Source organism: Pseudochaenichthys georgianus, chromosome 14, assembly GCF_902827115.2.
Source record: "Pseudochaenichthys georgianus chromosome 14, fPseGeo1.2, whole genome shotgun sequence".
Classification (NCBI taxonomy): domain Eukaryota; kingdom Metazoa; phylum Chordata; class Actinopteri; order Perciformes; family Channichthyidae; genus Pseudochaenichthys; species Pseudochaenichthys georgianus.
Window position 1 is genome coordinate 24,835,081 of NC_047516.1, and position 21,781 is coordinate 24,856,861.

General features: G+C 42.2%; 1 protein-coding gene across 3 annotated transcripts in view; it reads left to right on the forward strand.

Annotated features, from left to right (window-relative positions):
* Positions 1-21,781, forward strand: part of LOC117458116 (cell adhesion molecule DSCAML1-like) — a 56,853-nt gene that overhangs the window by 18,766 nt on the left and 16,306 nt on the right. For 2 of the 3 annotated variants that reach the window (XM_034098380.1, XM_034098382.1), the window contains exons 4-16: positions 12,941-13,087; positions 13,168-13,446; positions 14,909-15,184; positions 15,483-15,779; positions 17,071-17,343; positions 18,520-18,804; positions 18,962-19,081; positions 19,166-19,342; positions 19,869-20,068; positions 20,806-20,902; positions 21,041-21,169; positions 21,253-21,420; positions 21,545-21,615. In XM_034098380.1, the coding sequence (XP_033954271.1) occupies positions 12,941-13,087; positions 13,168-13,446; positions 14,909-15,184; positions 15,483-15,779; positions 17,071-17,343; positions 18,520-18,804; positions 18,962-19,081; positions 19,166-19,342; positions 19,869-20,068; positions 20,806-20,902; positions 21,041-21,169; positions 21,253-21,420; positions 21,545-21,615 (2,519 nt within the window). Of the gene's footprint in view, positions 1-12,940; positions 13,088-13,167; positions 13,447-14,908; positions 15,185-15,482; positions 15,780-17,070; positions 17,344-18,519; positions 18,805-18,961; positions 19,343-19,868; positions 20,069-20,805; positions 20,903-21,040; positions 21,170-21,252; positions 21,421-21,544; positions 21,616-21,781 lie in introns of all 3 variants that reach the window. The other variant, XM_034098381.1, reaches the window with a different exon arrangement.

The following is a 21,781-nucleotide window of genomic DNA, read 5'->3' on the forward strand; positions in this document are numbered from 1 at the left end:
ATCAAAAATAGTTGGCAATCTATTTTCTAATGACTGATTTTAGAGAATATATACTTTAGTTATCCCCGTAACGAAATTGCGAAAGTGTCATAGCAGCAAGAGCAATAACGGTTAAACAGAATTGGTCAAGTATTTATGAATTAATTGAATATTTGCATTTCGTAAGCACATTTTTTTAATCAAGGATTAGGACGATTTAGTTTTATTTTTTATCAAGAAAATAGTTGGCCAAATACCTAATTAAAAAAAATATATATGTTGAGATATTCAAAGCTACTGGCAATTGTCTTCTTCTTAATGAAGTGTATAATAAAGTGCTCCCCATAAAACTGGTTTGATAGAAAGACAGCTCAAGTCTACTAGATTTTAGGTAAAAGAACTAGGTTGCTGATTGGGCCTTTTTAATTATACAATATATAAAGATATAAATATAAAATATATTTTATGTTTACATACAAGTTCACCTTGATAAATAGTAAACAAATATATAATTCTGAATGTTTATATACTTATATATTATTTACTTAGACACTCCAATTTGTATATAACGATTCTGACACTATTGTAGATATAACCCGTTCCCACAAGCACTTATACTGCAGCTTTTCCTCTGTGATTAAAAAGTTGCTGCCATCATAAGGCTCCAGCCAGGTGCAGTGAGGAGAGAGGTGACAAAGGCGGAGGGACCTCATGGAGAGCGGCGGTGTGTAAGGACACGACTTCTGTTTGTAAATCTGTGCTTTTGCACTCAGAGCAGGAATACATTAATAGATACACTTGTCTGGGACACAGCAGACTCTTGTAAACACCGGGCTGACACACACACTTACTCCTGCAAAGTACAAATGTACAAGCCTGCCCCTTACACACGCACACACACATCTTCCTCAAAAGGAACACAATAAAGCCATTTTCAGGTTTTGCATGAGGCTGCCTGAATATGGAGCGCTCATTAAACATTAACTCGGGATACATTAAGGCTCCGCGCTGCTGTGGGACGGCTGTGTGTTGTTGTGCAGCAGGACGTGGTGTGACAGCGGAGGACAGCGAGCACGTGGCGTCCCCGGGGCTCATTGAACACAACCCCATCGACTGCTGCCCTCTGTCACCCCCACCCTCCAGTCTCACACAATCCCTCCCTCACCTCTCCCCCCCCCTCTGCTGCTGCCTCTGTCCCACATGGCACACAGCATGGCCATGGGGGTGAGTGGGGGACATTAAAGACTGAATCACGCAGATGACGGTGCCGCCATTACGTTCAGACACATGCAAACATTTGGCGGTAACACCACAACCTAACAATGAGCAGCTCCTTGTAAAATCTTAATGAAAAAACAACATGGAAATGTATTCATTTTTGAATCCAGTTTCCAATGGGACTAGATAAGTCACTTGTTCTGCAGTTTCTTCACCTCTGTCCACTCTTTTTATTTTTTTTACTTTCTCTGAATATTTTTGCCCCTGCCCCAGTGTGCTGACGGCGACTGAGAGCCGGACAGGAACAGATGGGATGCTGGCAGCCATCTTTTACTCAGTTGGTTGAGTAGGCACGTGGGTGGGTGTGTGAATTAGCACAAACAAGAGTGTGTGTGTCTGTGTGTGTGTGTGTGTGTTCAAGGGGCACAATAGGCATAATTATCTCTGCTTGAGAGGCCCAGTTTTGGGGGGGGTGGGGGTGGCCGGCGTGGAGAGGCGGAGTTCAACAATGGCTCAACCACGGGCTTTGTGTGTACAGAGCAGAGGGCTGACAAGTGTCGGCTATTATTGACTATTTACACACTACTACACACGCCTGCTCACGTGCACGTAACACAGGAACGTACACACTCTTATCGCCGCCGTCGCTCTCTCGTGCCTCTTTTTCTCTTTGTGACTCCATCAAACACACTCAGGCTGGCACACACATGCAGCATGAGCATGTTTACAGTGCATCAGTGTATCAGTGTCAATCTGTGTAAGAGGGAGAGATGGGGAAGCCCCTGCGAGCGCATCACTGACAGAAATCTGGCCACTATCTCACCCTTTAAGCTAGCCTGTGTTAGAAATATTCAACTGAGAGAGAAGGAGAGTCTAGGAAGTCTGATGTGGTGCACTTCTTAACGTGTGCCTTACTATGTTATAATAGTTTCATATTTTCAGCTTTTGACATTATTTATGAAAACGTCACTTTTTGGACTTGCAGGGACAAAACTGCTGAAATATGAACGAGTTAAAATAAATGAGGATGAGAAAAGAAAGATTGTTGGGTACGTTTTAATTGACACGGAACTTTACTTTGTATTTCTTTTACGATTCTTGGAAAGCACCTTGTTATTTTGAAAAGAAAGGTGCAATACAAATAGAGTTTATCATTATTATTGCACAAATCAGAATGTCATCAGAAGCTTGACCGTAATTCAAACGTATTATCAACACTACATGTTCAATTGTGAGTATATCATGTTCATTTAATAATAATATCATACACTTATGTACAAAAGTGTATTATCAAGGTATCATGTGTCTTCTTAAAGATCTCTGGTCACATTTCTCTCCCCATATTATTGTGAAATGTTTTAGTATATAATCAGAAGAAAGAAACCAACATATTTCTTACTACTCTGTAAAGGATAGATGTTAATCTGCACCACGTCCTCAGGAAAAGTGAAAGCATGCCGGCTTGTGTCAAGGCTTAGAGTAAAGAGTCGGAGGGTTTATGTGGCCAGGATTGGGTTAAGAAATAGGATTTCACTAAGGAGGTTTTACCACTTTCCTCCCGCTTTCTTCTACTCTTTTGTTTAGGCTAGCGAACGAAGGATTAGCGCAAGGAGATTACAGCAGGCTCTACTAAGAAATAGTATTTAAGGAAATGCTTCTTTACAGCAGCGGTAAGGAGTTGGGTTCTAATTTCCCCTTTAGTTTCCATTTCTCAGTAGGAAAGATTTTCTCTCAAATCCTGTCAGAACTTCTTGTGTGGTTGCACACATTTCCATCCGATTTCATGGGATTATGAAAAATGTTCTTACGTATATCTATATGATTACATTTAGATACCTATAATGGAGATATGGAAAGAAAGGTGTGTCAGAGCCTAATATTTGGCCCAAAATAGATATTTTCTATTGTGAGTCATTATTTTCTAGAGTGATATATTTGCATTTCAGTGACCCTGATGGGCAGATTTCTTTTTACCATGTTTCTGTGAAAGCATCTGGTCGCCGGGGACCATGAGAAGACATGATCAGGGATCAAATGGGATCCCCGGTGGTCATCCAAGTGCCATGTTCCTACATGACCTCTCAATCAGACCTATTGATCCACCTCACTATTAGCTGTCCAAACACACATAAAGGTCAGATCAGCACTGCGGGCCGTGATTGACGGCAGCGGAGCGGAAAGGTGAGGGAGGTTAGCGGCGCTGCGACGCTGCTTTAAGGTTCAGAAAAGTGTAAGGAAGAGGTTGTGATGTTTCTCAGCTGCTTTTCTTTGTGTGTCTGTATGTACATAGTGAATATCATGTGTAAGCAAGTCAATAATTCAGCATGGTCACAGCATGGGAGTTGTTTGCTCTCTCTGTTTCTCTCTTCAGTGGAACTCAGTTAAATTCAGCGTGTTGGATGTACAATAGGGATGACACAGAGCAGATAGCAGGCATTACTTTTTGTGGATCAATAACATAAAAGAACAGGGTCAGTCGCATTTTAAAGCAGGGTCTTTTTCACTCCAAAATGTACGTTTATTATTGGGCAGGAGTGAAATAAGGATGTTTTCCTGCGAATAATTGGTGTGAATATGAATGTACAGTAGTGTGTGGTCAGTAACAAATGTAATGGTACAGTACCAACATGTAAAATATAAACACTTTGCCAGGTTTTTGAAAGTGCTGGAGTCAATTATTATTTTACTCACAGTGAGTGCTGTACATTTCCTCAAACACAATTTTGTTTATTTTAGTATTTTCTTCCTCTATACAGTATACTGGGGCATTCTACCGAATTGATGCAAAGTGCCACAACAAGAAAAACTATTTAACAAAACAATTAAGTATTCAGACATAAATATTTACTAAGAATATGTTATGGTCTATTTAAACATAAGGCATTCAATTAGATAGTGATTATATACAAAAACATCATTTATAGGGTAGGCTACTTTCTATTGGGAAGTAGCTGTCCCCAACCCTGACATCTACATGTCATGTTCTGTAAATAACACTTGAAACATTTTATTTTATTTTGTTCAATGGTGTATTTAGAAGATCTTTATGATTACATTCAAACAGAAGTCAGAATATTTAGATGTATTGTGGGTTTAATATTTTAATAAAAAAACTATACTCAAAAAATCATGTCCCCAGTTTTCATGTCACTACCGAAATACAAGGGGTTTTAGTCCAATGGCTGAGTTTGGTTTTTAGCCACACCCCTGCATTTTTGACTAGGCAGTGACACTGCATGCCTGTCCCTCGTGGCTGAATGGCAAGTAGTTATATCTCATACTTTTGATATACATCTGTTCCAAAATCTGAAAATCGGCGTGTAACCTTAAGAATTGTCACTACCGAACACATATTATCTTCAATTAAGTAAACATTTTCAGTTTTATGCAAAGTATTATGTTTTTATGTGTGTAAACCTCTTCAAAAACGTGTATGCTAGCCATGTAGTTGCTAGCATTCTTTAGTTATGCTCAATTTAAGCTAGAATCGTCACAGTCACTACCGAAACAGTCACTACCGAAACATATGGTTACGTTTCGGTAATTGACATGATCGTTTCGGTAGTGACAAAATGGAATGATAAACTGGTAAATCCCATAGTTTTGAAATAAATGTGTTTTAAAGTCTTAAAATCAGTGTTACTTTAAAGGTCTCCTATTATACTATTTGTTGGCATATATTATAGGTCTCAGATATATATATAAAAACATGTCTATGAAGTGTTTTGCTCAAAATACCCATTCTAGCCTCATCCCCCTCTATTTCAGCCTGTTACTAAAGTGCTGATTCTGAGTCAGTAGCTTCAAACATTCACACTTCAACATAATTGAATGTTATGAGTTAAGATTAAGCAATATGGTTGAGGGAATATGATACAACCTTGAGAACAAAATACTGTGGTCACTAACGGAACACTGGATGTTTTGTAAAAAATAAAGTATATTGACTTATAAATAAAATGATATGATACTGATTGGTTTATGTTCAATTTCAACAATCATCAACTCTGGAATCAATATGATCAGTATTATGCATTTTACAAAGAAAAATTGCATTGTGATTTTTATGAATTGTATAAATTGAACTTTGAAATTTGATTAAAAATTAAATTGCATTGATTTAATTGTGAAAACCCTCAAGAAATATTTGTTAAAATACTATTTAGAGAAGGGAAGGTAAAACAATCTTAACAGGTTCATATAATACTTTTTTACTATTGTGTATGTACTATGTTTCGGTAGTGACCATTTTTGGTAGAGGAAGAACATTCCAATACAGTCTGAAAATACGATATAAAAATGTACGGTTCTTTTACTAGATATGTGTAATTTAGATATGGGGCAAAATATATATGGACAAAGTTTTGAGAAAAAAACATACAACATTTCAAAACTGTTCCAACCTGACTTTGCATCAATTTGGTAGAATGGCCGAATACTCCACCACATTTCAGAAGACAGTATTGTTCCGTTAACTCCACTGCTTTTTTGGACACTTTGCATATTCAGACACATACATTTTACATTATTATTATTATTATTATTATTATTATAGATTAAACTACCCAACAGTGTATATAGTGGTTAAAATGAACTTCCTATTGACTAATCACACTCATGCTGTCTTTATGTTAAGAAATCAGTAGTAATTTTGATACAGTAAATATTGCTGATAAAACATACTTTTTATTAAGTAAGGTTTTTATTACAGGACTTGTGTTTCTTATTTTAGTGTAAATAATTACTTTTTTCACCGCATGTACACACTGTATGTTTGTGTTTGCATAAACTTAAAAAAAAACTACTTTAAATCGGAAGAACTTTGCCCACCACTTTTATTGTGTATGTTACAGTTAATATCTCTGTTGTTGTTATTGGTCGATGACGATCACGTCTGCGCTTGAATTTAAGGCAATGGGAGATTGTGACGTTTGATACTGTTATTCTGAGTGCATTTATAGTCAGTTGGCGTGCTGTGAGGAATTTCAACCGTGGTAAACAATGTAAACGTGTGTGTGTGTGTGTGTGTGTGTGTGTGTGTGTGTGTGTGTGTGTGTGTGTGTGTGTGTGTGTGTGTGTGTGTGTGTGTGTGTGTGTGTGTGTGTGTGTGTGTGTGTGTGTGTGTGTGTGTGTGTGTGTGTGTGTGTGTGTGTGTGTGTGTGTGTGTGTGTGTGTGTGTGTGTGTGTGTGTGTGTGTGTGTGTGTGTGTGTGTGTGTGTGTGTGTGTGTGTGTGTGGCAGCAGTTAAGCTCTCTCTCTCTCTCTATGCTGGACAGTGACAGTCCTCTGCCACCAGCACTCTAATAGGGAGGGACCAGGCCGCTCACTCAGTCCCGCTAATGCAGCTCACTGCCCCGGGCCATGGACTAAGCCTGAGTGTGTACACACACACACACACACACACACACACACACACACACACAGGATGGCAGACACACACCGTATCTCCAACACCGTCTCTTATCTCGAGTTGAATCAAAACAAGGTGGAGGAGGTTTTTGGTGCCGGATGTTGACTTTGACATGTCACCTTTTTAAAAGAACAGTTACTTCTGCCTCATGCTAATAACAGTTCAATAAGAGATTATGGGATATCCAGTTGAAGGTGTTTGGACCATCGGTGGCACACTTATGTTGCGGTGCATTGGGGTGTGTGTGTTTGTGTGTGTGGTTTCTCTCTCCCGGGACTCTCATTATCACTGCTGTCCCAGATGTCACCAAGCACATGAAACACACGTCATGAATAATGGAGTCCTATTTCTACATCTCTCCCCATTTCTCTCCTATCCTCCCACCCTCTTCCCCTCCATCCCTCGTTTCCTCTGATGCTCCTACTGATGCTTAATCTCCTCGGCGCTCCCTCTATCTGAGATGGTCCATTTAGCTTTATGCAGTGTCGTCGGCCTGTCTGCTTAGGACGGCTTTATGGGGGGGAACATGGCGTCTCCGCGGGATTGCGTTGAGTTATATCCACGCAAACGACGTCTTTTGCATACGATCACTTTTTATGTCTGTCCTCCACTGGCCGTTCAGCAGATAGGTCGCCAGCCATTTCCCCCCCCCACCCCCCACCCTCAATGCATCATCCCCTCCCCCCAGTGTTTACTGTTTAAAGTCACACAGGGGCAAATTGGGACAGAGCAGTCAAGTGAAGCAGAAGAGACGTGGTCCCATCACACCGGACTCTGTCTCTCTCCCTCTCTCTCCCCCCCACCTCTACCTCCACCTTTTTCTCTGCTCCTCACCTCTGTCCCATCAACTTTTCCCTCCTCTCGGGGTGAGTGGGTGCACAACAGAGTGGCGAAGAGTGATTGAGGCACGAGGTAAGCAGTCAGAATTGGTTAGGAAAGAGGACAGCAGTTAGGATTAGACAGTGAAGCGTGGCTTTTTAATGAAAACATGACAGAGCTGCGCGGCTCCTTCTCCGTCCTCGTCCCCCCTTCCAGAAACACGAACACGCGGCCAGATAAGAAGCGAGAGTGAATCGAGTGCTGAGATTCAGATATTGCTCATGCAGTGTGAGTCTTAACTGGCAGCGCGTCTCGTGCTCCGTCTGAACCGTTTGGTCGTGTTAACAAAGTCTCTTTTATGGAGGAGATGCAGAGGGGTGGGCTCCCGTTGCACAATTAGTTGTTACACATCAGTTGTGCCAATAAAACCTGCTTTGAATGTGAATTGAAGGGAGTTAAGAGGGCGCCATTCATAGATGTTAAGTAAGTGTGCGGCGGAATAAAAGCCAGGAAAGTGTATATATTTAATTGGCTGACACCTGCTTCTACTTGAGCTTTTTAATGTACACAGCAGCGAGAGGGGAGAGAGCAATGGGAGGGTGGAGTGGGCACGCGCTTTGAATACAGATGCAACACCCCTTTTTTTGCATAAAGGTCTAAAAGGAGGGGAGAACACAGACGTGAACTGTTATGTCCTCCACAGTTTGCCCTCCATCTTTCCCTTTGCCTTCCTCCCATACTGTCTTTTCTTCCCTCTCATTCCTCTCTAAATCCACTCATTCAGCACGACAGCACTGCTTTTCATGCTTTAACACATTCCTCTACTGCAAAACTGGACCACTGCCATTCCCTGACTCCACTGGGCTAATTTTATAACGTAGTTTATTATTTTTCACTCCAGCCGGGGAATATTTGTTGTCCTATTTCGAGCCCGGTAGGTGTTTCTGTGTGTGTTTGTGCCTGGCGTGTCTGCATTTGTGAGCACAATCCAGCCCCGCAGAGAGAGAATATCTCCTGAATATATGCAGCCTTTTTTGTTCTTTTCCTCTTTCTTCTTCTTTCTGTGACAGTCACAAGTCTTTGATCCGCTCCTCCTCCACTGTCTCTGCTCACCTTCGTTCAAATTCCCTGCTACTTGCCGTTGAGAGCAGGGGTGTCAGGCAAAGAATACATAGTTTTTTCAGATTAGTCCGAATATCGCCCACTTTTCACATCACAACGTTCAAAGGATTGTGATTTATATACAACATTATTATGACTTACTTAACTTTGACGTCTCTGTGCCATGTGTTCATTTGTGTTTGTGTGTATCAAAGTTTTGTGGGATTATTTTTTTATAGGAAAGATTTATTTTGTATCATTTAAGTAACATCTTCAAAGCATTTTTGCGATGTATGACTGTTTAGGGTTTATTGCTGAAAGTAAAGTTAAAAAGACTTCATCACAGGAATGTTTTTTGAATCAAAATGTAATGTACCTGCTTTTTTTGGGAACACATTTCAGGAGAGGAAAACACCCTTAATTTTAGAACCACTCTCCAATGATCCCTGTGACTTATGAGTATAAGAACATGTGAGTGTGTTTGTCTCTTTTTAGAGTGAAAATGTAAGCTCACATTTCAGCATAAACAGAGAAAACCCCTCCCTGTCTCTCTTTCGCATCATAATCGTAAAGGTAACAAAGTTATTAAAGTCAATTTCCTTTTTTTCCCTTCTTACCTCTTCTTTAATGGATACAAATGTTGTGCTGCAGGCATCTATCTGAGGATTTGTACTGTTGCTGTTGTGCTGGAGGAGTGGAGCCTCTGACCCTCTGCTGCTACATGTTCTCCTTGTGCTAGCGTATAGTCACCATAATGAGCAGTGAAGATACTTCATTTAACAGGGAAAGCCCTTCAAGGCAAGGAACCGCTGCCTTTGACCGTCAACAGTGTTGGGTAAGACGGAGACTCCAGGGATCAGATGGTAGTGCTCTGCCAGGAGGAGAACAGGGATGTGAGTTCGATAGCTCATTAGCCTTTTCCAAACTGATTAGATATGGGGTCCATACCGGGAAACCCCACCGGAATACCAGTGATTTTACTCAGAGCTGTGAGTGCTGCACAATCTCACACTCCATTTGTTCTTTATTGTTGTTCCTTTATACACAGGAAACTCTGTATTTCAGACGGGTAAGTGTCATTAGATCATTCGTGCTAAGAGACGAAAAATGCTGTCTCTTAAAATAGACTAGTCTAGTTATAATATGGAAGTGTGCCCCTCTGAAGCATGTAGGTCAGATTCACTTCCAAGAGCTAAATTAGTTTCCTGTTGAGAAGTCCATACAGTTTGCATAAGGAACTGCCAAACGAACAGGCCGAAAGACATCTTCTAGCTACATTCTGAGAGTCTGGAGGGTTCCAAAGTTATAAGTTCCTGTTACTATCCTTAATTGAAGGCACAGCATTGAAAGCTGCATTGAAAACCAGCAAACTCTGTGTTGTGTTGTATGTGTTTGGAGAATATTTGTGATTGGTTGCAAAGCTTCTTGCATGTGACGAGCTATATTTAGAAACTTCATACTGAGGCGATTTATTTCCAATTCATTACACTGACTTCTTCCACCGTTCTGATTTTCCCATTTACACAACACAGAGGGTTTCACTGATTCGTCCTCGGTGATTGCAAACACGTTGTGCTTTAATAATTGCTGAAAGTACACCGACATCGTAACAGGATGGCAGTGAGAAGACCCTAGCAACAGGGAGAGGAGGAAGAAAGCGTGAGAGTGGGAGGGAGGGGGAAAGATGCAGAACATCAATAAATAATGGCCCCACTGAGGAGGTGGAAATATGGGCCTCGTTATCTTTGCGCCGACGCCTTCATTTGCATGTGAGAAAATGAGGCTGCTACTAACTCTCACACACACACACGGTGCACTCACACACACATCTTTTGGACCCACACAAGCTACAGTATGTATCCTATTTATAGACTCTATCATTTCCCATTCTCTCTCTCGCACATTTATACTCCATTATTTTCTTTTTCTCCTCTTTGGAATTTGTCATAGCAGCAGGTCGGCCTGTTGTGTGACTGCGAGGTCGCTGGCATGTTGTTGGATTGAGAAAATAAAGCGGAAGAAACCCTTTATTGCACAAAAGGTTCGCTAAGGACATACAGTACGATTCATTTGAGTAATGGCACTGACATTTGATACAAACAAACATGGCGTACAGCTCTACCACTTAGATGTCATAATAGCAGTTTTTCTCATATAAATCCACCTTTATAAAAAGTGGTTGTTCTCGATATAGACTTAAAAAAATACTTTTTTTTTTCTAAAAACATATAAAAAAATAAATGGGAAAATATCTTGATTTTGATAAAAAATAAGTCAATATTAGATTATTTTATATATTTTCTTTAACTGAGAATGACATTTATTTTCCTGTCATGAACATATCTCACCTGACCCAGATATTACAAACTAAGATGATAAAAGTTCCCCTCTGGACCCCATCTGCATCAGGATACACAAACAGCTTTGCACAATTTCCTCCATGAATGCATCTCATTGAGACTCTGACCAAACTCATACAAAATCCAACAATGTTGACATCCTCTAGGCAACACAGCTTCTTTCAGAGAGCTTATTTCTGGCTGAAAGAACTCTTAAAAGAGCCATTTATACTTGATGGAAAATACTTAAACCTCTTTTGGTTTCCATGAGTGAGTCCATTATTTACCCAGTGGGGAAACCTTTATTGTTTCCTAGTTTTTGGTGTTGCAAAAGAAAATGAACCATGATGGATTAGAACAATTGAAAACACATTGTCAATGGATCAACAAAGCTCTGACGTAAAAATCCTGTCATGTGAAGTACAATTACACAGCAACAGGAAAAAGGGTCCAAACCAGGGAGTTTCTGTCTTCAAGTATGTTGGAAAACTTAAATGTGAGGAAAAACTAAGTGTTTGTGTAAAAATGTTTGATACTTGCAAAGAAAACTGCCAGACTCCCTGGAAAAAGTATACAACACGAACAACTGTGACCGTTTTCTCTCGACATCATCTGCATGTTGTGCTGCAGCTGTGCGTCCCTGTCTATAGTATGTGTGTGTAAAATGCACATTGGCTCAGTTTCTCGTTATCTAGTCAAGTCAGCGTGAATAAAAGCTGAGGGAGCACAGTGGTTTAGTAATTAATATTTGACTCTGTCTGCCACTCTGCTTCGAGACTGAGAGAGAGGGAAACGATGAGAGCGTTCACACAAACGGAGATGGAGAGAGTCGACTAAAGAAACACTGATATTCGGATTCCTTGTACGAGCCACGCTCTTAACATGACCAGATAATAATGGAAATAATGTTGTGTGATAGGTTTTAATCAGTGTTGCTTCAGAGGGATGCTGCTGAAGACAGAAAGTGTGGCTTTGTCAGATCCAGCTGACTCTCTCCCTCTCTCCCTCTCTCCCTCTCTCCCCCCTGCCTATGTCAGAGTGTTGTGACAGGCGAGTCGTCGGTGTTGTGGGAATAGCAGTCTTAAAGTGCTCATTATCCTGTAAGGCTTCATTCTAGGGGGGCAAACAAAGGCTGCTGTGAAATTGCAGACTGTGCCTCCCTCTCGGGTCATGCGGTATATTCCATGCAAACACATGCACAGTCCATAACTGCTGCCTTCAGTGTTGCTGCTCAAGCACCTCGGCAAGAGCCCCGACAAACACAGAGCTTGTAGATGAAATATTGATGCTGATAAACACACAGGTGCACCTGAACGAGGCCAGTCCAGCTGCTGGCCTGGAGCTAAGATGCTAAAAGACAGATGCTAAAAAGACACTAGTGATGCTTGCAAACCGAAATGTACCTTATTGTAAACCATGCTGCAACCATTTGAAATATGTCACGTTTACAGTGATCTGGCTGATCGCTCAATGTGTAGGAATACATCAGAAGAGCAGTTGTATGAGGATACAGAGAGCAGTCAAACATATTTCTGCAATATGTTATGTTTGAAATAGTACGTCTTCATTAAAGTGCCTCTGGTTTTCCTCCAATCACTGCACACAGCATAAACATTGGTTTATATGCAAACCTTAGGTTCTCTAAGTAGCATAACATGCTGGAAAGAGAACAAGCAGCTCTCATTGCATAACACACTTAATCTTCCACTTTAGACACCACCACACTTGAAAGACAGAACATTTCAGTTTTTTTATGAAGAGCTTCATTCATTCATTGTGTGTATAGGGTTGCCGTAAATCTGCCTCTGCGCTGTGTATGGGTGGTGCGAGTGACCGCTGTGTGTCCTCCAGGCCTTGAAAGAGTGCCAGGTTTTGGTAGGCAACATTATCAGCCAGGTACTGCCAACTGTTCAGGCAGCTGTTTGTTCTTAGCACAATACGGTTTTGCAATGAGCACAATGCATTTGTAGCAGAGCGATCATCTTGCTGCAGGTTTTTTACTGCGTGTTTCTGTCTGTCAGCACTTTTCCTTTGGGGGTATTAATGTAAGTCTTTAATGGATGTGTCTTCCGCAGGTAACAGGTTCTCGCTGACCTCCTTCGGGGCTCTTTACATCTCCGATGTTCAGAAGGAGGACGCCCTCTCCACATACCGGTGCATCACCAGACATAAGTACAGCGGCGAGACGCGCCAAAGCAACGGAGTCAGGCTCTCTGTAATGGGTGAGCAGCCTGTCAGTTTACTCATGATGGACTCACTCTTTGTCTTGAACCAACACATGACCCCACCTCTTTCCTTCCAGACCCAAACGAGTCCTCCCCTACCATCCTGGACAGTTTCCAAGCAGGCGAGGTGAACGCAGGCCAGAGTATCGAGCTCCCCTGCACAGCAGGAGGGTATCCCACCCCCACGGTGCGCTGGCTAAAAGACGGTCGCCCACTCCCCTCGGACGCCCGCTGGACACGGCGTTTGACGGGGCTGACCATCAGCGACCTGAGGCAGGAGGACAGCGGCAGCTATGCATGCGAGGTCACCAACAGCTTTGGCTCAAAGGAGGTGTCTGGACTGCTTCACGTTATAGGTGTGTGAGCACAACCACACACACACACACATACACACACACACACACACACACACACACACACACACACACACACACACACACACACACACACACACACACTGCTAAAAGACTCCCACGCTGTCTTTTCGGTGAATCAGCCTGGCAGACGGACACATTCTCAAACTCCTCTCCTTTTGGTTGGAGGCACACATACAAGTCGCACCTCGAGTGTGTCTGTAACAAACATGTGTGTGAGCTGTATGATTGCCCCGTCATATCAGCTCTCAAAAAGAGAGGCAGGGCAGTAATTCACTGAGACTGGATCCGTAACACAGCTGCCAGCACCATTCACCATCAGGGAGGAGGGTGAGGAGGAAGGACGGGGATAAATACGAGGGGGTCACGGGAGGGACGATCAGACATCCAGACAGTTCCGGAATGACATTATCCACCATGTAATAACAAGATAATAAGAGAGGCGGAGATAAATGTACATTGTGTGAAGTATACAAAGAAACAAAAGAGCGGGAGAAGGCGAGACAGAGGGGGAGAATAGAGAGGCGGTAGGCTTTGCCAGTGGGCACATCATGGCAGCACACTCTGTGACTCTGACAGGGTAAGGAGGGGGGGGCACAGCAATGCCCCCCAGCACACACCACCAGCTGCCTTATTGCTCACTGACATTTGCACACACACATACATACACTCTCTCTCACACACACACATAAGTGGACAGAGATGTGAAGAGATATCTCCAGCTGCTTTTTTAATGAGTGCGTCCATCTGATTGAGTCACCGCCGCTGATTGTGCTATCTCTCGTCCTCCCCAGCTCTCGTAACACTAACGCCTATAGTATGTATGAGTCCATGTGAAGCACTGTAAATCACGCTGAAAGATTAAAGAGCAATTGGTACTTGACAATAAAACATACTAAATAAAGTATTTAAAATGTTTATGGATCAATTCAATTGTTAATGTTTTGCAAAGGAGGTATAACTTTATATAATGTCTAAATACAGGAAGTTAAATTAGCAGAGTATAACTACACATTTACTCTGAAATATAAAATGTATTTATTGGATGATAACTGGTTTGTGAAGCCTTAATACCCAAGATATTAACAAATGATAAATGAACAATGGACAACTAATACGCTATTTATGTTTATGAAACACTTCACAGGGATACCACAGAATTGTATAACTTTTTTAATTCATCTTTGAACAAAAACAACAATTATTTTATAAAGTTGCCGGTGTAAAAGGTCTAAGTAATACTAAATTGAATATAAAAGGGGAGTCAAGCAAAATGTATACACACTCGTGCTTAACTTAACTTATTTATATAGCTTTTTTACAAACAGTTTTCTGCGAAACACAACATAAAAAATGGAAATCCGAACAATGTAAAAGGTTTTTTATTTGGTTTTTTTGTGTTTTCAATTATTGCTCTAACAAACAATCTGCGTTTTTCTCCCAGATCCCCTACGAGTCACCCTGTCCCCTAAGAACCTGAAGACTGGCATCAGCAGCACGCTGTTCTTCACCTGCACTGTGGAGGGCTCTCCAGAATACACCATCAGCTGGTACAGCAACACGGAGCCCATCGTCCCCGACCAGCACATCTCCATCCAGGGGCAGCACAACGACACCTTGCAGATCACTGCGGCTCAGAAGTTCCACTCCGGGGCCTACCAGTGCTTCGCCTCCCGAAAGGGCCACACCGCTCAGGACTTTTCCATTATTCTGCTAGAGGGTATGTGGACAGAGACTGGCGGGGAAATAAACAAGTGTACATTCTGTTTTGATGGGTCTGTAGGAGTTTAAGGAGAGCAAAATGACAGATGACTTTGATTCCTCTTCTTTTGCAGATTACGTTTATTCTTTATCTAAATACTTGTGCATAAATTGCAAATGTCATTGATAGAGGCATAAATAGGACATCACACAGCAGTGTCATTGAGCAGACACATAAATCAGTTTGCTTTAGACATAAACAGATCTAAATCCTGCTTTCTGACCATTATGTGTCTTGTTTTTCTCTCTTCCCTCAGATGGTACTCCTCGTATTGTGTCTTCCTTCAGCGAGCGCGTGGTGAACCCCGGCGAGCCTTTCTCCCTCATGTGTGGCGCCAAAGGAGCCCCGCCCCCCTCCATCACCTGGACGCTGGATGACGAACCCGTGGTGCTAGACTCCACCTACAAGACCAGCCAGTACACGCTGTCGGACGGCCTGACCGTGTCGCACGTCAACGTCAGCAGCCCGCTCATCCGGAATGGGGGAGTGTATCGTTGCGTCGCACGCAACTCGGCCGGTAGCGCCGAGTACCAAGCGCGCATAAACGTAAGAGGTGCCTGTCTGCTTTTCAATATAACTGCACCCTACACCTGACTGAAAACAAACACACGAGGGCTAGTTAGTGTCAAATATCACTTTGCATTTCACACAGTATGTATGTATCTATCTGTCTATCTATCTATCTTTCTATCTAAAGCTCTATCTATCTATCTATATATATATATATCCATCTCTCTATCTACAGCTCTATCTATCTCTCTATCAATCTATCTACAGATCTATCTATCAATCTATCAATCCATCTATCTATCAACAGATCTATCAATCTATCGGTCTATCTATCTATATATATATCTCTCTATCTATCTATCTATCTATCTATCTATATATATATATCTATATATCTATCTATCTACAGCTCTATCTATCTCTCTATCAATCTATCTACAGATCTATCTATCAATCTATTAATCCATCTATCTATCAACAGATCTATCAATCTATAAATCTATCTGTCTATCTATCTATCTATATATCTCTCTATCTATCTATCTATATATACCTATATATCTATCTCTCTCTCTATATATATATATATATATATATATATCTCTATCTACAGCTCTATCTATCTGTCTATCTCTTTATCTACAGCTCTATCTATCTATCCATCTATCAATCTATCTATCTCTCTATCAATCAATCAATCTATCTATCCATCTATCTATCTCTCTATCAATCAATCTTCCTATCTATCTATCTATCAATCTATCTATCTATCTGTCTATCTATCTATCTATCCATCTATCTATCTCTCTATCAATCAATCTTCCTATCCATCTATCTATCTATCTATCTATCAATCTATCTATCTGTCTATCTATCTATCCATCTATCTATCTATCTATCTATCTATCAATCTATCTATCTGTCTATCTATCCATCTATCTATCTCTCTATCAATCAATCTTCCTATCTATCTATCTATCTATCTATCTGTCTATCTATCTATCTATCTATCTATCTATCTGTCTATCTAGATGAGGGTCAGATAGAAAAATACACAGAATTACTTGGCTACACAGACTATTTAATTAGATTACAATCAACAAATATCCTCAATCCGACTTTAGTAAAGGGAGCATAACTAACCTCCCTCTCCACCTGTCAACTTGCCCCAATCACTCTATCCCTCAAACTTTATCTCCTCACCTCCTCTCGTCTCCGTGGCTGCTCCCTGACTCTGCCATGGCCTCCCTCACCTCATCTGCCCCTCTCCCCGACCTCTGCCTCTCTCTCTGTCTCCTCCCTCCATCCCCTCCCTCTCTTCCCTGTGTCTCCAGGTCCACCCCGAATCAGACCCATGCGGGACATCACCGCTGTGGCGGGCAGGAACACCTACATAACGTGTCGGGTGATTGGCTACCCGTATTACTCAATCAAGTGGCTGAAGGAAGGCATGCAGCTGCCCGATAATCATCGTCAAGTGGTGTTTGAGAACGGCACGCTGAGGCTGACGGACGTGCAGAAGGGCGCGGACGAGGGCACCTACTTGTGTAGCGTTCTGATCCAGCCCCAGGTGTCAATCAACCAGACAGTTCACGTCACTGTCAAAGGTGAGAAGACAAGAATGGACTCAAAGGGATAAAAAACGCACAGGGCAATGTTTTCCGGTCAAATACACCCAATCAGTTCAGATAGAGCGACCCACCAAGGACGTCTTGCTAGGGATTGACTGTAGCTTTGGCCTCTTTCCCCAAAAGAGGTCATCTTGCTTGTTGTGGGCATCACTGTATACGAAACGTCCCTAAAAACAGTAGTGAGGAATAAGCCTGTCACAATAACTTTTACTTTATCAGATTATTGTACTATTTATATATATATGCACAACCTCGAGCCAACATGATGGCAGAATAAACAGCAGGCTTTACCCTACCATCAAGACCATTCAATACAGACATTGCCCCCTTTGTAAGATAGTCCATTTTATTCACAATTTCTCGCTGTTTAGTTTTATTCAATTGTTACCTTAAACAGTAACAATATGTTTAGTACTTGCATTGTTATGCTATTATTTTATCAATATGTCAGTTGAATTAAATAGTCTTAAAACAACTCATATTGTTATCGAGTTAGGTCTGTGTAATTATCGTGACAGACCCAGTGGGAATGAAATCAAAGCCAACACAGTAAACATTAGTTCTCTGCCTTTCCTTTTAAAAATAATAAAAACAGACTGGTCTAATGCAGTTTCCAGATGTTAGTATAGAGGTGTCTGGATATCAGAGTACTTAAACCCTACCACCATGATACAGCAGTGTTCAAAGTTGTTTACAGAGGTAGATGGTGTTTAGGACAGATTTATGTCTCGTGTGCGCCTGCATTTTGTTTAGTCGGCGAGCGGGTGATGATGGTAGCGGGGCAGCTGCAGAGGTGTGTAAGTGTGTGTAAGTGTGCGTGCGTGTGAGTGTGTCTCTGATTTAATTAGATGAATAATAATGAAGCCTAGATTAAATCCCCCAGATGTCTCAGCTGTAGTACCCCCACCCCAACCTCCATTACTATGGCAACGGGATGACTTCCTCCTGCCAATTGGACTCTAACCAGAGCAGCTATTATGGGCTTCAGGAGCTGGGGGCTGAAGAGTGGTGGGGGGGGAGAGGAAGAGGGGCCCACTGGCCAATGACCTTCCCTCTCTCTCAGCATTGCTCCAGATGGCCACACTGCCACTCTTCCTCGTCTATCGCTACCTTCATCTCGCTGACTCTCCGCACTCTTCCTCTCTCCCCCAGTGCCGCCGCTCATCCAGCCCTTCGACATCCCCTCTACCTCAGTGGGGAAGCTCATGTACATCGCCTGTGTGGTGTCATCTGGGGACATGCCCATACGCATCGCCTGGCACAAAGACGGCCAGCTCATCGTGCCAGGCTCCGCCTCTGGCGTCGCTATAGAGACCAAAGAGTTCATGAGCTCCCTGCAAATATCCAAGGTGACACTGAAGCACAACGGAAACTACACCTGCATCGCCAGCAACGCCGCCGCCACCGTCAGCTGGGAGAGGCAGCTGATAGTAACTGGTGAGGGATTGAGCAAGGAGAGAATGATGATGAATTAGGTCAGATCAGATATCTAATGTGCACTGGAAGCTTAGAAATGTCACATCAACACTTACATGTTCTACCTTTTTACTGTAAGACCTTCCATTGAGGTTAATCTCATCTTTTTGTTTCTCAGTGCCTCCACGCTTCACGGTGCAGCCCAACAATCAAGACTGCATCTACGGCAAAGCTGGAGTTCTCAACTGCTCTGTGGAGGGTTACCCACCTCCAAAAGTCATGTGGAAGCATGCAAAAGGTAACATCATCACTGCCTACAACATAACAGAAACAGAAAACAAGAAAAGAACCAGCACTAACACGCGTGTTCTTTGTGGTGCAGGTGTAGGAAACCCTCAGCAGTACCACCCAGTCCCTCTCACTGGCCGAATCCAGATCATGTCAAACGGCTCTCTGCTCATCCGACACGTGCTGGAGGACGACCGAGGCTACTACCTCTGCCAAGCCTCTAACGGCGTGGGCTCAGACATCAGTAAGAGCATGATCCTCACCGTCAAAAGTAAGGGCCAATATACTCTCTTTCACTTTCATAACCACATCTCCTGGATTGCACATATACTGTACACAGAGACAAGGTTTAGCTTTTTGGAGGGAAGGATGCACTTTTGCCCCAGGCTAGTGTGGCCTGCACTGAACCTCACTAAACCCTGTCTCCGTCCTGCGCATCACTAACTGAGGGTATCTTTGCTATCGATTTATGTGTTCCGGCTGCCGGTCTGTGTGCTTCTCAATGTTTTTTGGTGGGGAAAGGGGCTGATGAATTAGTGATGAAAACAAAACCGCAGGAACCCCTTCAATCAATAATCTATGTCTGCGGAAAGGAGAAGAGTAGAAGGAGAAGGCAGGGAGACAGCGAGCAGGGCTTGAAGCGTGAAATGAAAATGGGGAACGCAGCGCAGAAATAGAGATGTCTATACATCTGTAATATATCCTCGCTTTCCAATACCACATCCCCGTGTTTCCTCGTCTCATTACTCCATATAATACCATCCGTCACACTGACATACGTGTGCCATTCTGCTCAGTTCCCGCCATGATCACCAGCCACCCCAACACCACCATGGCGAGGAAGGGCCAGACCAAGGAGCTGAACTGCACGGCGCGCGGAGAGCAACCCATAATCATCCGCTGGGAGAGAGGGGACACAGTCATCGACGCCGAGAGAAACCCCCGCTACTCCATAACCATCAACAAGAAGGGGGACGAAGTCATCTCCACGCTTAAGGTGAACAGACAGTGAACACAACACAGAGCAGACCCTGAACGCAGCTTATTGTAATCACAACATCAGTTATGATACTGTTCAAAAACAATTAAATGATCATTAATAATGATTACTCTCGCTATAAATAATATTATTTTAACTTTGTATTGTTGCACACATTATAAAAACGTAATAGCCATATTACGTTTTTGTTAGTTATTACCAAATGATTTGTATACGATATTTGACACGCTTTGTTAATGGTTCATAATTGGGTTGTTAACCGTTCATAAACATGATTTGAATGGCTTGTCTAAAGCGGCAACTGATGATTATAATACCTTTTGAAAATGGTTAATAAATACTATGTAATCCATGTTTAAAATGTTATTTAGATGTTGTCAATGGTTTATAAATGGCTTCTGGTCCATGGTTTAACAATATCTTAAAGGTGTACACATTTTACAAAAAAAAAAAAAAAAGAATTACAAATGAATAATACGTTTTACAAATAAACTGTAAATAAGCTAATGTAAACTAATGTTATTAAAATAATTATTGCCACACATCAGCTATAATACAGTATATCATTTATGTTATATAACACAAATGTATAATAAAGTTGGAATAACTATAAATGCACCATTCATTAATAGTGGTTATTCTCAGCTCCTAACTTTGGGGGAAATGTGCAGAATTTACCATTATGGTTGGATGATCGATCTGGCACATTGTAACGTTTGTGTTGATGCTCACAGCTGAACCCGGCCGAGCGAGGGGATTCTGTCTTCTTCTCCTGCCACGCCATCAACTCCTATGGAGAGGGTCGAGGGCTCATCCAACTCACTGTGCAAGGTATTTCCACCACATACTCGCCTGAAGACGTACTGAACATTAGGCTCTATAACGCAGTTCATGTATAACATTTTGGAATCAGATCTCCAGTGAAATACTGCAGGTGAAGAGTGCTCACCTCCTCTGTCTCTCACACAGAACCACCAGACCCCCCTGAACTGGAGGTGAGGGAGGTGAAGGACAGGAGCATGAACCTGCGCTGGATCCAAAGGTTCGATGGAAACAGCATCATCACCAGCTATGACATCGAGTACAAGAACAAGTCAGGTTGGTATTCCTAAATCAAATTGTTTGTCAAATGTCTTTAAGATACATTTGCTTACATCTCAAATCTTGTTTGTATTTCATAGACACCTGGGATCACATGTACACAACCAGGAACATCTCCCCCACCAACAACCAGGCCAACATCGTGGAGCTGCACCCGGCCTGCGTTTACAGCATCCGCATGTACTCCTACAACAAGATAGGCCGCAGCCTCCCCAGCAAAGAGCTCACCATCAGTACTGAGGAAGCACGTGAGTGATTGTTTTCGTTCTCTAGAAATAACTCTTTCTCTATGTGTGCCTAACATTTATTTCTGTATGGAGGAGCGATAGGAATATTCATAGTAACACTTTATTTGACATCTTCCATTAACAGCTCCTGATGGGCCGCCGATGGAAGTCATCCTCACACCGATGACATCTCAGAGCATACGTGTTACATGGAGGGTAAAGTCACTGCTATACATGTTATTACACCCAGAGAACCCATACACCTGCCTGCACCTCACTTCATTTCAATGTTAACCCTTGTGCCTTCTGATTTGTAAAGGGTTCTTCTTTGTTCAACCTCAGCTCCTTTAATAGGTAAATTATAAACTGAGTGAACAAAAAG